Consider the following 15777-nt stretch of genomic DNA (forward strand, 5'->3'; position numbering starts at 1 on the left):
ATAGTGGCACACAGTTTGGGAACCACAGTTCTAGAATGTTTTTATATAGCAAAACAACATTTTTTTTTTGCCTCAGAACACAAATATTTTCATACACAGATGATCAGTTTTCTTAACGCTGACAGGATGTAACACCAGAGACTTTCATAACTACTTAAAACATTAGAAAAGCCTTTGCTTGGACTAAACCAATAATTTGTTTTAGAACACACAAAATCTTACTTCGTGACCTACAAAAGAAGTCTAGTTACATAAAATGGTGCTGGCAGACCTTAATGAACATAATTATGCTTCAGGCTTTTGTAATCTTTCCTCAATTAAGCAGTACTTTCCCTCATTTCTGGCTGTATTTGAATATTGTCACATTTTGTGAGGAACAGGGTTGGTTAAATCCCTGCTTTAATCAAGTTATTTTTCTCAAAGGAGTTGGTCACAGTCTTAACCCTTTTAATAAAATTTTACAACACATTAATTTTTCTGGATAGATGTTTGAATAAATGTCTCCAACTTTGAATTGTGTTCATTCAGGGCCCAATCCTATTCTCAGTGGGGGTGCTGAGTGCTGTAAACATGCGGTAAAGCATGTTTGCAGCACCCAGCAAGGACAGAGCACCAGCGCTGGGCCTGCGCCAGTCAGGTGCTGGGCCCAGTGCTGGCCAGGACGCATCACTGCTGGAGGTAAGTGACGCTGTTGGGCGGTGCAGCTGCTGGGGGGGGAGGGTGGGGGAAAGCGAGGGAAGGGATGGGAGGGGCTGGGATCAGTGGAGCTGTGCTGTGCCTTTTCCTGACCTCCATGTTGGGCCTTCTGGCCCGACACAGAGTCTCTCAAGCCTGTACTGGCAAAATAGCTGGTGCAGACTTGAGAAGCCCCATTATGGGGCTTGGGGCTTTCCCTGGGGGAAGGGGACAAAATTCCCCTTCCCCTAAGGGAGACCTCCGGCTGCTTCCCAGTGCCTACTGGGTACAGCGGTAGCCACTTTGGTGCCACTGTTCCAGCGGGTGCTTGGAAGCTCAGGACTGTGCTGCCTGTCAAAATTAACAAGTCACCCTTTATTTGTATGTAGCTATAGAGCTAGTTCAATTTCATAGCTTGGAAAAATCAGGATAACATGTAACACTCCCAGAGGATCTACAGATGAATGTTTTGAGCTATATGACTCAACCATTGTATTGAACCTTACAGAGAAAATAAGTTTCTGAGTATAAAGTAAGGGAAGAAATACGGTGTTTGGGGTATCCATGATCTTTATACTTTTTGAAATGTTTTGTAAATAGTTGAGTTTAGTAAATTCTGGTTTTGTTGTAGTTTAGGAATTGATGTAGTGATGAGTTAATACACTCTACTACCACTGAAGTAGGACTGAGACTCTTAGGGCCCAACCTTATCCAACTTTCCTGTGCTGATGAAGCTGTGCCAACAGGGTGTACGTTTCATCTTACATAAGAACATAAGAACAGCCCCACTGGATCAGGCCATAGACCCATCTAGTCCAACGGCCCACCAAATGCCCCAGAGAGCACACCAGATAACAAGAGACCTTGCATCCTGGTGCCCTCCACTGCATGTGGCATTCTGATGTAGCCCATTTCTAAAATCAGAAGGTTGCACATACACATCATGGCTTGTAACCCATAATGGATTTTTCCACCAGAAATGTGTCCCATCCCCTTTTAAAGGCATCTAGGCAAGATGCCATCACCACATCCTGTGACAATGAGTTCCACAGACCAACCACACATTGAGTAAAGAAATATTTTCTTTTGTCTGTCCTAACTCTCCCAACACTCAATTTTAGTGGATGTCCCCTGGTTCTGGTATTATGTGAGAGTGTAAAGAGCATCTCTCTATCCACTCTGTCCTTCCCGTGCATAATTTTGCATGTCTCAATCATGTCCCCCCCTCTGGCACCTCTTTTCTAGGCTGAAGAGGCCCAAACACAATAGCATTTCCTCATAAGGAGGGTGCCCCAGCCCAGTAATCATCTTAGGCTCCAATCCTAACCACACTTTCCTGAGAGTAAGCCCCATTGAACAAAATAGGATTTACTTCTGAATAGACCTGGTTAGGATTGTGCTCTGTGTCGCTCTTTTGCACCTTTTCCATTTCCACTATGTCCTTTTTGAAGGACATCTTATGATGGAGGGACAGTCATAGAGCCCTCCTCAAGGGTAGGGAACATTTGTTCCATAGCTTGGGGCTGCATTGCAGTTGCATCAGCACTGGAAAGTTAAATAGGACTGAGCCCTATTCTTAATTAGTTGATACTAATTTTATGAAAACAAATATTTACAGTGGTTTACAAGTTTTAAGAGAACATGAGACAGAAAAAACTGTGCACCCATCCATGCAGAATCACAGTCAAAATCACATAAAGAGTAGTCTAAAATCCAGTACTAGCTGAACCTATGAAAAATACTAAAATTTTAAAATATTAAATTATTAGAACTTAAATTAATAAAAGGCACGCTGAATAAAACTATCTTGGGTTGCAATTAAACTCCCACAATTGCAGCACCATTGCAGGAAAATCCTGTCTGTAATACCTATTAAGCTTAAAGTCCAACCCTGTGCTTCTCCTTGTCATGGCATGAAGCTATGCCAAAGTGAGATGCGCTGCATGTGGTGGTGGGGGAGTGGGATGGAGTGGGAGGCCTGGAATATATTTCCCCTTGCCACCCTGTACATCGCCTGATTGCTCTTTAGCTGGTGCAAGTCCAAGGTAAGAAAAGAGTTGTGTTAGGAGATGAGAAAGTGGATAACATCTGGCACAAGTTGCCCATGCTGGGTGTCGCCCCCTCCCTCCCTCCTCCCAACATGAACCCAGCCCTTGCTCCATTCCAGCCCCATTCCATTCCAGCCCCATCTCACTATCCTCACTATGCTATGCTTCTCTGGCCTCTGTCACAAGTGAGTAAGCCCCATTGATTATAATTGTTAAAAGCATATACAAGTAGCTTGTTAAGTGTACAGATCTGTTTTCCCTAAATGCAACCGCATCCCTTGGTAGCATCAAGTATATTAAAAATAAAAGACACATTGAAATGAATGGGGACCCACCTAGTGCGTCCTGACCCATGATTTGAGAAACACTGATCAGAACATTAATAACTATTATTACTTTGAAAATAGCAGAGACACAGTGCTGCTACACTTAGATGTCATTTTGCAATCTGGATTTTAGTTTGGGGGAAGGGTATGGTCACTGGCGTCGCTAGGGGGGTGCGGGAGGGGGTGACGCGCTGTGGGGGGAGGACGCGCTAACTTCATGGCTTTCGGAGCTACCCCATCATGCCATACATGTTAGAATGTCCAGCGGAACGCAGCGCAAAAAACAGAATTGAAATAGCTCCTTTTGTTCAAAAGTTATGGCCAAAAAACTGGAAAGAAAAAATGCATGGAGCCCTATGGAAAGTGTAAGTGAGCCATATTGTGGGTTTACTTATGAGTAGGCATACTTGTCATAGTCCATAGGAAAGGGCAGGCTGAGAGGAATCCAATGACACCACAATGGTCCAATGAATGCAGCCTCCAAAAACATGAGGAGGAGGTTCCTGCCTCCCTCCCAGCTGTGTCTACTGAGCTGAAATGAGGCCACATGACCGTGTTTGCTTGTGAGCAGGCGAACTTGCCTTAGTTCAGGCAAGGACTGTGAGGACTCAGGGCAGGCTGAGAGGACTCCAAGGACGTCAGAATGGTCCTGATCCAATGATTGCAGCCCCCCCAAACACAAAAGGGAGAAGGAGGTCCCTCCCTCCCAGCCCTATGGAAAGTGAAGCAGCCTCACGGTCGTGTTTACTTGCGAGTAGGCAGACAAGCCTTGGCTGGTGGTCAGGCCAGGCAAAGGGGAATGTGAGCACACCAGAATGGTCCCAATCCAATGGAACTAAAGCTCAACATATGTTCTGGAAGGCAGCCTCTCTATCCAACTAAAAGGGACAAAAAAAGAGGCCTGAATGGTAAGGGGAAAGTTTTCTATTTTGCACTTGCAAAGCCAGGTGGGTCTTTATTCTGATGTGCCTGAAATAGAAGAACTTTAAACTGGGCACTGGGGAGGGCTGGAAATCTCACTGTTTCTTTTTTTTTTTTTGGGGGGGGGGGTGTTATTGTAGGCAGACTACTATTGACCACTATGGGACTTACTTCTGAGTAGACATGCATAGGATTGGGCTCACAGGCTGCAATCCTACCCACACTTTCCTGAGAGTAAGCCCCATTGACCAGTATGGGATTTACTTCACGGTAGACATGCATAGGATTGGGCTCACAGGCTGCAATCTTGCCCACACTTTCCTGAGAGTAAGCTCCATTGACCACTATGGGACTTACTTCAGAGTAGATTCACTTGGTGGAACAGGACTGGCTCCCCCTTATTTACTTATTTCTTTTATTTTAATTTAATTATTGATTATTCTTTATTTTAATTTGCTTGATGATGTCACTTCTGGTCATGACATCACTTCCAATGGGTCCTGGACAGACTGTCATTCTGAAAAGTGGGTCCCAGTGCTAAAAGTTTGAGAACTGCTGCAATAAGTTGTTAGTAAGTTGACACGGGGTGTGTGTGCGTGTGAGACTCTACAAGTTTTCAAAATCACTAAAATCAGAGTTTGGAGGAATAATCCCATCATGTTATATATCAATCAAGGTGTAATTTCATGCAGAATGCAATGAGACAAACCACATTGAAATATCTGTGTTCTAACAAAAGGTAAAGACTAAAACCAGTGGGGGCGGGGTGATGTTACATCACTACGCCCACCATCTGGGGTGCTGCCCCACCCACTGCATGGGGTAACATGCAGACCTTCCGCACCGGGTGACGGGAATCTTAGTGACGCCACTGGGTATGGTAGTTATTTTAGGCTAAACTAAAGATCTGGTGCTCCAGTTTTAATTGAACAAAAACATTTGTTTGGAGTAACTAAATGTTGCAGCATAGATACAAGTATTCATGTGCTTATAGATTAGGAGAAATAAAGGTGCATGCTTCAGGGCTCTGGTTTTGTGTGTGCACAATTGTTAATCTGCCTCACACGTGAGCTCAGGCCTGAACTGAATGCATTGTATAGGTCAGGGGTGTCCAAGGTTTTTGGCAGGAGGGCCACATCAGCTCTCTAACATTGTGTCAGGGGCAGGGGAAAAAAAGAATTAATTTACATTTAAAATTTGAATAAATTTACATACATTTACATAAATTAATATATTAAAGATTAACTTATATGAATGAATGAAGGTCTTGCAATATCTCAAGGCCTATAAAAGGCCTTGCACAAAGCAAGGCTGGCCTTTCCTTTGCTGCTGCTACTGCATCACAGGCATGAAACAGCAAGCAGTGGAGGGAGCTCTCATCCCATAGCTCACGGGGGAGGTCAAGCAGTCATCAGGCCAGTGTGAGCTCCAGCAAATCTCTGGAGGGCCAGAGGCTCATTGGAGACTGGGGGCTCCCTGAGGGCAGCATTGAGAGGCCTCGAGGGCCGCAAGTGGCCTCAGGGCCGGGGTTTGGGCACCCCTGGTATAGGTAAATCAATACTGACATTGGTCTCTGTTTCCATGCACTTGCAACACGTGTTTGTGATTCGTCTCGTAAAAATACCTGCGCTTAAAGTGATATAACAAACAAGTGATATAAACAAGTGGTATTATTGGGTAAGAATTCTTTCTGTACAGCACAGAATTTATCTTATGACCAAACTTCTTGAAAGATTTGATTTCTTATAAACCGTATGAAAAGTGTTTTCCTCAGTCATCACATTTTGATAAGTTTTTCATTTTCATTCAAAACTATTAAAGGAAAAGTTTCTTAGACACCTGGCTCAGTAAAATGGAGTAATTCAATACCAACAGACTGCATTGGGATATAAACCTGTGAAAGAAAAAATAGATTCAGGTCCAGATAAAATGTACTTTTACTTCTGAGGTGGTAGCTAATAATACTGATTTATGTTATGCGACCTGTTTAAGCCCCCACTCCCCCATATTTTCTTAATTGAAAATGGTTTGGCCTTCATCTGTCAGAACACTTTCGCAGACTTCCCTGTGTAACAAATGCCTAAGGAAATATTTGATAGGCCTGCAAATGAGGTGGTACTTTTGAAGTTAGTTGGTTGTCTAGAGGTTTTACGTAGATAGTGTTGTGCAATCATATTTAAAAATTAAGAGCAAATTAAGCAGCTGCATTTTTTGTTTTAACTCACTAAAATGAGTTAGTACTATACAGAAGTCACCTATTAGAAATTGTGCATACCTCCAATCCTAAAATAGATTTTGTCAGAGCTCATTTTAAGGCGATGTTGGCTTTACTCAGCATTATGGAAAATTTATCTCACACTGCAGTTAACACACCTGTAAAAGAGTGTGGTGCTTGTTCATGGATTTTCTTGTTGTAGTACAGCGGTCTCCAAACTAGAGACCTCTGCATACCGGGAAAGGTGTCCATGGCGCAAACAATGCTTACCATTTCACCAGGGAGCCTCCTTTTTGTGGTGCTGATCTCCCCGAAACTGTACCCAGACTAACTACCACATCTGTCCAGAAATCTGGGCGCAATGACTGCTGGGGCAATGGAACAAAGAAGCTGCTGGCCACAGCACAGTTCAGTTCAGGTATTTTTTCAAGATTGGCAGCTTGAAAGATCGCTCCCCTATGGATCGGTAAGTGCCACATGGAGGGGTTAGGCAGGGCACTGGATCTGGCCTGCAAAGAGCTCTCATGTAGTGGAATAGTCATGAAACCTGCTCATATTTCAGGATTTAGTGAGAGAGCAGAAAAGTTCAAAGTAGTTATTCTCAGAGAATTTCATTTGTATCAAAGTTCCAAAGTAAAGAGAGAGAAATAAAATAAATATATGCGTTAAAAGAAATGCTTTTTAATTATGAAGTATGCTTTTTATTCTATAGAAATTTACTACTTGTCTAAGATATTCTGACATTTGCAGCAAAAAATGTGAAGGTTTGACATTGTAAAGGGGCCAAAAGGGATTTGAAAACTGATAGAAAGATTTCTGGGACTTGGTCTCTGGGTCAAATTGCTAAGCAGACATAGACTTCTTTATAAGCATATAGAAAATTTATTTACATGCTATTTACAGATTAAGAATAGATTTGAATGGATACAGGTTTTAAGTTACCCCATGGTGGATCTTTGATTTCTTCCCCGAACCACACTTAAAACTCTAGTACTTGTACTCTATGGACAACAAGTGACCCATGTGATATACATTTCACTTCCCTCTCCTTATTTGGCATACTGGTGCATGGTTCCAGCCCTCACTGGGAGCCATGTATGGAAGTTCTGGCCTGCAACTTTGATTTCACAACACCTTGGAATGTTCCTTTTGGGAAAGCTATGACACACATGTTTTTCTCTGCAGGTCATCTTGACATTTTCTACCTTGTTTTTAACAGAAAACACGAGTTATGTTTTTTCCTAATGTTCCTTCTCTGAGAGAAGTTAGGTTAACCCCTAAAATTTCTAACAAAACCCAGGACCTTCTTCCCCACAAGTGGGGCAGCAGCTGATGGCGCCCTCCCAAAGTGGGTCAAGTGGAGAGCTACCTCCCCTTTGGCCCCAAGAATCTGTTGTTGTTTTTTTTTTTTTGTGGGGGGAGGCATTGAGGTTACACCCATGTTTACTTCAATTAGATGCCTCAGTTTGCCAGGGTCTATGGTGTCAGGGCTGGCCAGTCAACTAAGACTGTCAAGGTTTGTTTGCCCACTCACCTCATCATAGGCTTCTGGCAGAATTTAAACTCCACTGTCCCTTATGGCAGTTCCTTCTTGTCTACTCAACCGCTCTCACCTGCCCCACATCTGGTTTAAGTGTCTCTGTTCCTAGCACAGCTCCCATACTCCCAGGGTCAACGGACAAAACAATTCCTGGAGTGACAGACTTATTACCAGAAGTTAGTATGTGCAGACAATGGCAGGGATCAACTTCATTAAGTGCACCTGCTAGGCCATGTAGTGTCAAGTTGCAAAGTTTATTCCGCTTCAAAACCAAGTCTAGAGACATAAAGACAAAGACATTGCATTGAATATGTTGGACTCTAATTTATATGTGAAGCCACAAAATAGTCATTAGATTCATACTGTATGTATATTTGTCTCCTCTGATTCATAGTGCACTGGTTTTCGACCAGTATTCATCAGGGGCATTACTATAAAAGCTACTAATGTGCTTTTTGATCGACTGTAGATACTTGTTTAAGGAATGCTGGGTGGGAGAATCCATTCTCCAATCCGCTGCTCATGCCTAGCCTTAATAAAATTGGACCACAAGTCTAAGGTTTAAGACTATGCATGTATGTGTGTTCATATAGAAAATGTAAATAAATATGTAATGGTACCTGTCCATGCATTTCTGCAGCTTCTGCTGCTGCCTACCATGTTGGTAGTGCCCCAAAACAGTGAAATATGTGTTTGAAATACGTTATGACATATCATGAAATAATTAAAAAATCATTGTCAGAGTCCCCTTCATGCTGTTTGATTTGTGTCTCATGTTTTATGTTATTTAATAGTCCTGATTTTCTATCAGATACTTCCTGTAAAAATGGCAAAGGAAACACTTAATGAAAATTCTTCCATGTGTGTCGCAATATGTCTTTCTGGGTAGACCGCTATGCTTAGTTTAGTTAAGTTATTGCTGCATCGTGTACTCTTTCATTTCTTCTGATTGCTTCTGTTTGCAGTACAAAAATCGTTGTATTGAAAATATTGGCAGTGTAAAGAACTGTGGTTCATGCAGCCATTTGAATGTGGAAACTACCAAGTTATCTGCATAATAAAAATTGCACCATCTCTCTCATAGAGTTGCCACCTTAGGTGTTTTTGTTTGTTTGTTTTTTGCTTTGTTTGTTTTGTATAAAGCTGCTTTCTGTTAACCATGTGCAATATCTTTTCCCCACTCCACTCCTCAACCAAGACGTAATTGTGCAAATAAATTGGTTTGTGCCCTTTCTCTCTCTCTGCATATCAGTGTTTCTCAACCAGTGATATGGGGACCGCCAGTGGCACTTAAAGTGGTGTCTGATGGTACTCCTGGGATCCCTGGATACCTACCACTTAGCTGCAAGACCAGGAACATGACACAACAAACAGCGGTGGGAGGCTCCAAAGCATGCTTTTCTGCTTTTGAAAAAGCCCTCCTGTCCACGGAACCCCTTCTGGTGTTTATCGTGTAACATCTGGCCTCCCAACCCAGAAGTAACTGGCAATGATGTCATCACCAACTTCTTCTGGTGACACTTTGAATAGCTGAACCATGCAGAATGGTACGGCAGATGACAAATGTTGAGAAACATAGTTTTAAATTATTGAGTACTTGATCACTAACAGGAAGGGTCAGAAGCAGCCAAATGTAACCTGGACATTCTAAAGCAAGCAAAATGCTATCTTGGCAGATAAAAAGTAGTCTAAGGAACAGAAATGAAGCCCCTCTCTAGCTGGACAATTGGGCAGCAGTTCACTTCTTCCTCTTACCTCCTTTTTACTTCTAGTTTAACATTTAGGGATCATTTAAAAATGCTTCCAAAACTGAGATTGCATGGGCATAATATTTTGAGCCCTATATAATCGTGATTTTTCTCTCCATTTTTAAAAAAGATTTCAAGTTACATTTTATAGAAAAACAAGTATAATAAGTTCTTCCAGGTGAACACATTCAAGTGTTCTTTCATTCCCAAATACAGATAATCCCTCGTTATCCACTGTGGTTCTGTTCTGGAACCCCTAGTGGATAAAATGTCCATTGCTAAAAAAAAGTAGAAAAATAGATTTAAAGACCCGCTTCTAGGTTTCTTGCCTGCTATTGCTCCTAATGGAATAAGGTCTTTTCTCAACATGCAGGGATTTGATTCTGGAACTCCCTGCTGATATCATAAAATGTGTTAAATAAAAGTAGTTAAAAAAATAAAAAGTGTGTACAATTGTGGTTTAAAAACAGCTTTTCTTACTGTTGTAGGGGGCAGTCAGCATTTATAAATGCCAAGGGCCCTCTGCCAAGGGCCCTCTGCTCTGCTCAGCTGAAGAATGGCATGATCACTTGCATGACTGCCTCTCTACAACAGTCAGAAAAGCTGTGATTTTTTAAAGGGATGCATTTTTCCCCTTCTCCAGGGATCAGCACATTCCTTTTCATTTGCAGTGGCCATTCGTGTTGAGTCAAATTCATGTATAAAAATCAGTGTATAACAAGGCTGGACCTGTACTACTTTCGCATACTGGCTTAACCTTGGGTTCATGCTGTACTATGTCAATACTGGACATAATTTTTGTTCTCAAATTATAAATGGCTATCACCCAAAAACTTTAGTCAAACTGAGCATATGAAAATGGAGAGGATTCAGTGATGTGTGTTGCCTGCAGTCTTAGGTTACAAATAATTCCTGTGTTTTTTTTCCTTTTGAAAAGGCCCTAAGACGTGAATTGAAGGAGAAAGAGCAAGCCATTCTAAATGCTGTAGACCAGGCACGAGTGTTCCTTGCTGATCAACCAATTGAAGGTCCAGAAGAACCAAGAAAAACCCTGCATTCAAAATTAGGTCAGTTTGCATTGTCTTTTTATTTGATGAACACAATTTTAGGGCACTGAATCAAAAATGCAAATTTTCAAAATTATTGCTCTTTTAAAAATACACTTGTGATTTCTTTGGTAAATATTTGTTGTTTTAAAAATAGTGTTTGATGAATTATCCTTTTTTTAATGAAATAACTAGAGTTACTGCCAACTTCATGTTAGAGTTCTTGAGTACACCAAGACCGTTCAATGAGGAAGCAGGCAGCTTTACAAGCAATGTTGACCTGCAAACATGGTATATGCCTGTTTTTGTGTTACTAGCTGTCAGATTTGATATTTAAAAAAAATAAAATCTAGCATTCAGACTCTCTTCCTGGCAGCCTGAATTCCTTTACCCTTTGGTGACAATGGTACAGTTGAGAACCCCAGAATCTTATCACTCATGTTCACAGTGGAGGTTGGTATGACATCTCCATAAGAATGTGAAAATTAAGAAAGCAATTTAAAGACCTCTCATGACAGTACCACAATGCCTTGCCCACAGCAGACTGAAGTTCATCCCTAGGCCATGCTTTTTCTTCCTTGCTCTCACACTTACAGTATTTACTCTTATGAAAATGGTCTTGATGCAGCAGTAATACCTATAAAACATGCAAGATCAGTGATTATTCAGATATTAATAGGGGCAGGAAGTCTGGCTCAGTTGGTCGAGCTGCCGCCTTGTATGCCTGAAGATCTGAGGCTGCCAGTTCAAAACAACTGGAAGTACCTGAGAACTGATGACACGCTGATATACTGATGAGCTGACCCTCGGTGGCAGAGAGGAGTTGCTGTCAAGTGGAGCATGGGAGGCGAAGGGCCAGAGAGAGGCCAGGGAAGGAATCCAGCTAGAATGAGGAGTTCTATGAAAGACTAGAACTATTCAATTGTAAAAATCCCTATGGGGGTTTAGAACAGCCTGCCTATGTAAACTGCCTTGAATTAAAGTCTGAGGAGAAATCTGATGACCAAAGAAAGGTGGTATAGAAATACCTGTATAAATAAATAAATAATTAGGATTTTTATATTGCAATCTCAAAATACATAGAATAAGCCTAGTCTAGAATATATTATGTGTAAAATTCACAATATTGTGAAAATACACCAATGTGCGCAGTGACATAGCTAATGAGAGTGTAGCCCCATGCAAAGCTCAAAATGGTACCCCAGAAATGATGCCACAACTGGAAGTGACATTATGCCCCGGCTTTTTGAAAAGTGCAAATTGGGGCGAAACCTACCTCCTGCCCCCAGTAGCTCACGACCCACTTGATCTACCACCTCCCTCCAGCTAGTGGCATAGCTAAGGCTTCTATCTGCTACCTGGAATTAAATAAGATTTTGTAGCTCCCCCTCCAAGACAAAATCAAATGTAATTAAGTAAATAAATAAAAATGTTTGTCCCTTTTTGGTTAGAGTTACTGTGCTAGGGTGAAGAGGGATGGTTATCTTTCCCTGCTAAATATAAGAGGAGCACCACTTGAAAAAGTGCCCCGTTACCAGTTCGCAGGAGTAGCTGTATTTGTGGTACATGGAAATGAGAGCTGACTCATATTAACACCTAATTTTTTCCATGCTGAATCACAATAACATTTCATTGGCTCTCATAACAATCAGTCTCATAGGTTGGTTTTGAGTTAAGAAATCCACTTTTTGTTCCTTAAGGCAGTTGTGTTTTTGTTTTCTGGTTAATTGGCCATAACTTTTGATAGTATACAGTTATTCTAATGTGGTTTATTTCATTGCATTCTGCATTAAATTACCTTTCTAGTGATATATAACATGATATTATTATTTGTACATACCAAGATTTTCACAATTTTGGCCACTAGAGTCAAGCTCAGCTTGTTGCCCCCCTAAAGCTTGTTGCCTGGTGTAACAGCTACCCCCTTGCACCCCTTAGCTATGCCACTGAATGTGCGTATTTTCATTAAATTTTTTTTGCTGCTCCATCTCGGTATTGGAACAATTTTGGCCCTGCTAAAAATTCTTGTTTCACATTATCATTGTTAGCTTTTCTTGGCTTGCTTTTCCATTACGGTATTAATTGGGAGCAACTCGTTTTGTTCATTCACCCAACTTTTAAATTTAATTTTGTGTGCTTATTGTCTTGTTCAGAAATTCCATTTTCCTGGTTTTTTCTTTCTGCTTTGGCTTTGCATGATGAATGCCTGCTTATTAAAACAAATGAACATTTTCTCCAGGCTCATTCTTGCCAGCTCTTTGACTGGGTCTTGTCCCTGGCTGTTCGGAACAGCCGAGTGACTGCCATGCTACATTAGGTGGCTTTGATGAGATGTTGCACGTATAGTATAATGTTCATCTAAATTGGTAGCATTATTATGAAAAATATTTTCCAAGTTTAAATGTGTTCAGATCATTACTTTATAAAGAGCAGGGTAATCAGTAATATTCATACAGCATTGAGTATATTAGGTTAGTGAGTGATGCTGTGGTAAATGGCTTCATTTAAAGGCTAGCTGAGTTTTGAGTAGCTAATTAACACCTGACCTCTTTCCACTTAATCTTATTTATTTTTTTAAAAAACCCTAAATTATACTAACAATAGCCCCAAAGGCCATCAAACTTCAAACCTAGCTAAGAATGTATGTGAATGTATGCGTCTTCTCCTCACTTTGAAAATTTAAGTTTCTTGCTGTAGCAAACATTAGACAAAAATCCATCGCCTTGGGCACGACTCTGCTGAGACCAGGAAGCAAGCAGCAGGAGCAAGCATGTGTTTTTGATCCCTCATACTGTGCTTCATGCCAGCAGGAGCCGTAGATGCGATATAGTGAGACTTGAGAGACTCTTTTTAGCTTTCACTTGCTTGATGGATTCTAAACTAGGCTGTGAAGTTCGAGGTGTGTTAAAGGTGTATCAGGGACACCTTTGTGTGTGGGTGGTAGGCACTGCCAAAGCAATTTGTTCACATGTTGTTTGCGTGAAAGTGTTGTCTGTAGGCTTCATCGTTGAATTGGATAGTTTGAACGTAATATGTAATATAATTTAAAACAAAAATTTAAGAGGTTAGAGCTATTATTTGAGTTATGTTTATTGTAATCCTACAAATATTGCCAATTTTGCTTTGTATTTTTTGGGAGCCATGTAGGTTGTTATGTACAGTAAACCCTCAATTTAAAGGAATAATGGGGAAGGGGTGCCCATAAATGCCAAAAGTTCATTGCTACATAATACATTTAGATTTAACGTGCAAGTGTACAAGATAGAACTAACTTTCAAAGTATAACAAATACCCTGTTCTCTCGGTATATTGTGCTCTCTTATTTGTTTCTCTTCTTTTTCAATTCCATAGTGCATTCTCTCTACACCCACAAAACATATCTTCTCTTTTTCTGTACCCCAGAGGTCAGTACACCTTGTCTGCTATCCCCCATGACTTCTCTCTCTATACTCCCACAGGTGTTTCTGCACCTCCATATTGCTTACCTCCCCTTTTCTCTTTCACCTGTAAGAGTTTCTTATCTGCACAATACCAGTCTCTCAGAATGCAGGTATTACCTATGTTTTTTTTTCTTTCTACATGCATCTCTTGGCATGCATCTTGCTGTTCCCCTCTTTAATTCTGTTTTGCTTCCCCGCTCTCACTCTTCACGCTGAGTTTGGCAACAGTTCACAAGTTTGCCATAATGCCACATTTGTTGCCAACTTTCACACTCATAGCAATAAACATACTGAAGGAGTTCCAGAGGAAGGTGGGTCATGTGGTGTGGTTTTCAGCTGTCGGCAATTGGTGCAACTCCACCACGTTATGTAGAGTCCAAGAGGAGCAGTGCAGATGTGCTGGTCTAGTCATTCTTCTTTCCCAGCCCCACTTTGAGACCCTAAAATGTTTTCAGAAGTAGACTAATAAATATTGCTAAAATCCACCTGGTAATAGTGATTATGCAACAGCAAAGGTTATTTTGATGAATCTGTCATTTTAGATTAAGTTTTTGCCATCTGTTCTGCCCTTTAATTACAAATGCAAAAAAATTCCCTAAGTCATTGTTGAATCATAAAATAAATATTTGTTACAAGTAATTTACATGTATGCATTTTATTTATGTTGGGCAACATCTGGCATGGCTGCATATTGAAGGTTTACAGAATGAAAGCTGCAGCCGCCATGAGTCAGCGTTTGCTGTTATGCATACTGTCTCCCAAGTTTGGTTCAGAAGGTTTAAAACACAGTTTATTGGGGTGATGATAAAGATACAAGCATAAGACATCTGGTTATGAGCTTAATAGTATCCCATTAAGGTGTGCATAATACTCTGAAAGTATCCAAAGTCATTTATACCCAGTAGGTAAGCATACAACAACAAACCTTTATTAGGCATATAGTTCAGTAGGTAAGCACTCAAAGCAGTGAGTCTTTGCAGGAGCAGGGGGAGGAGGCAGTGGGTGTGGGGGCAAGGCAGTGGCGCAATCCCCAGGGGGATCCCCGCTCAGGGGGCTGCAGGGGCTTGGGTGCCCCTGCAGCCTCCCTGGGGTGCGGGGAGCCTGGTGCGACTTCTGGCAGGGCTCCCCGCAGCAGGGAAAGTAGATGCGGAGCAATCGCGCTGCCTTCCCCCGCCTCTAGGCTGCCCCCACCCCTTCAGGGGGCAGAGACCAGGGCCCTCAGGCTGGGGTGTCGCGATGCCCCAGTTTGAATAGCACTGACTTTCAGGTTTGCTGGATTGATTATTTTTTATGAGAGTATGTTCGGTTTACCATTTTCAAGGAAAACTTTTTCTTACCATATAAAAAGTATATAGGAAGGATAATATGAAAATAACACAGTGATCAAAGGACAAAAGTTATCATCCCTAAGATAATTTTATGATATCTGAATATCAGGATGTAAAATGTTTGGGTTTTTTGAAAAAGCATATAATGCATAAAGTTCAGTCTCTCCCATATATGCTTGCCTCCATGCCAAGATCAGGCAGGGAAGCCTTCCTGAGTGTGAACCATCACTATCAGGGGCGAGCTGATAGCAGAACAGAGGTGGGAACACTGTACAACCCATACATGTGGGGAAGTACTCCTTCCACTCCCACATGTGAGTGTATTATGTGGAAGACCTGCTAAAGGAGGACTGGAGGGACAGGCACAAAGAAAGTCCCAGGTGTGCTCCCTTGTAGCGCAATGATCTCTCTGTGCTATTCTGGGGCGACGAGTGAGGAACTCAACCCCACCCATGCACTGATACAGCCTGAGATTAGCTGCTTGCCTTTA

At 41.5% G+C, this 15777-nt stretch overlaps 1 protein-coding gene across 9 annotated transcripts in view; it reads left to right on the plus strand.

Annotated features, from left to right (window-relative positions):
• UTRN (utrophin) overlaps positions 1 to 15777 on the plus strand; it is a 416792-nt gene that overhangs the window by 298599 nt on the left and 102416 nt on the right. For all 9 annotated transcript variants that reach the window (XM_066615317.1, XM_066615308.1, XM_066615334.1 and 6 more), the window contains one exon: positions 10411 to 10540. In XM_066615317.1, coding sequence (XP_066471414.1) covers positions 10411 to 10540 — 130 coding nt within the window. The remainder of the gene's footprint in view (positions 1 to 10410; positions 10541 to 15777) is intronic.

The sequence above is a fragment of the Tiliqua scincoides genome, chromosome 1, assembly GCF_035046505.1.
Source record: "Tiliqua scincoides isolate rTilSci1 chromosome 1, rTilSci1.hap2, whole genome shotgun sequence".
NCBI lineage: Eukaryota > Metazoa > Chordata > Lepidosauria > Squamata > Scincidae > Tiliqua > Tiliqua scincoides.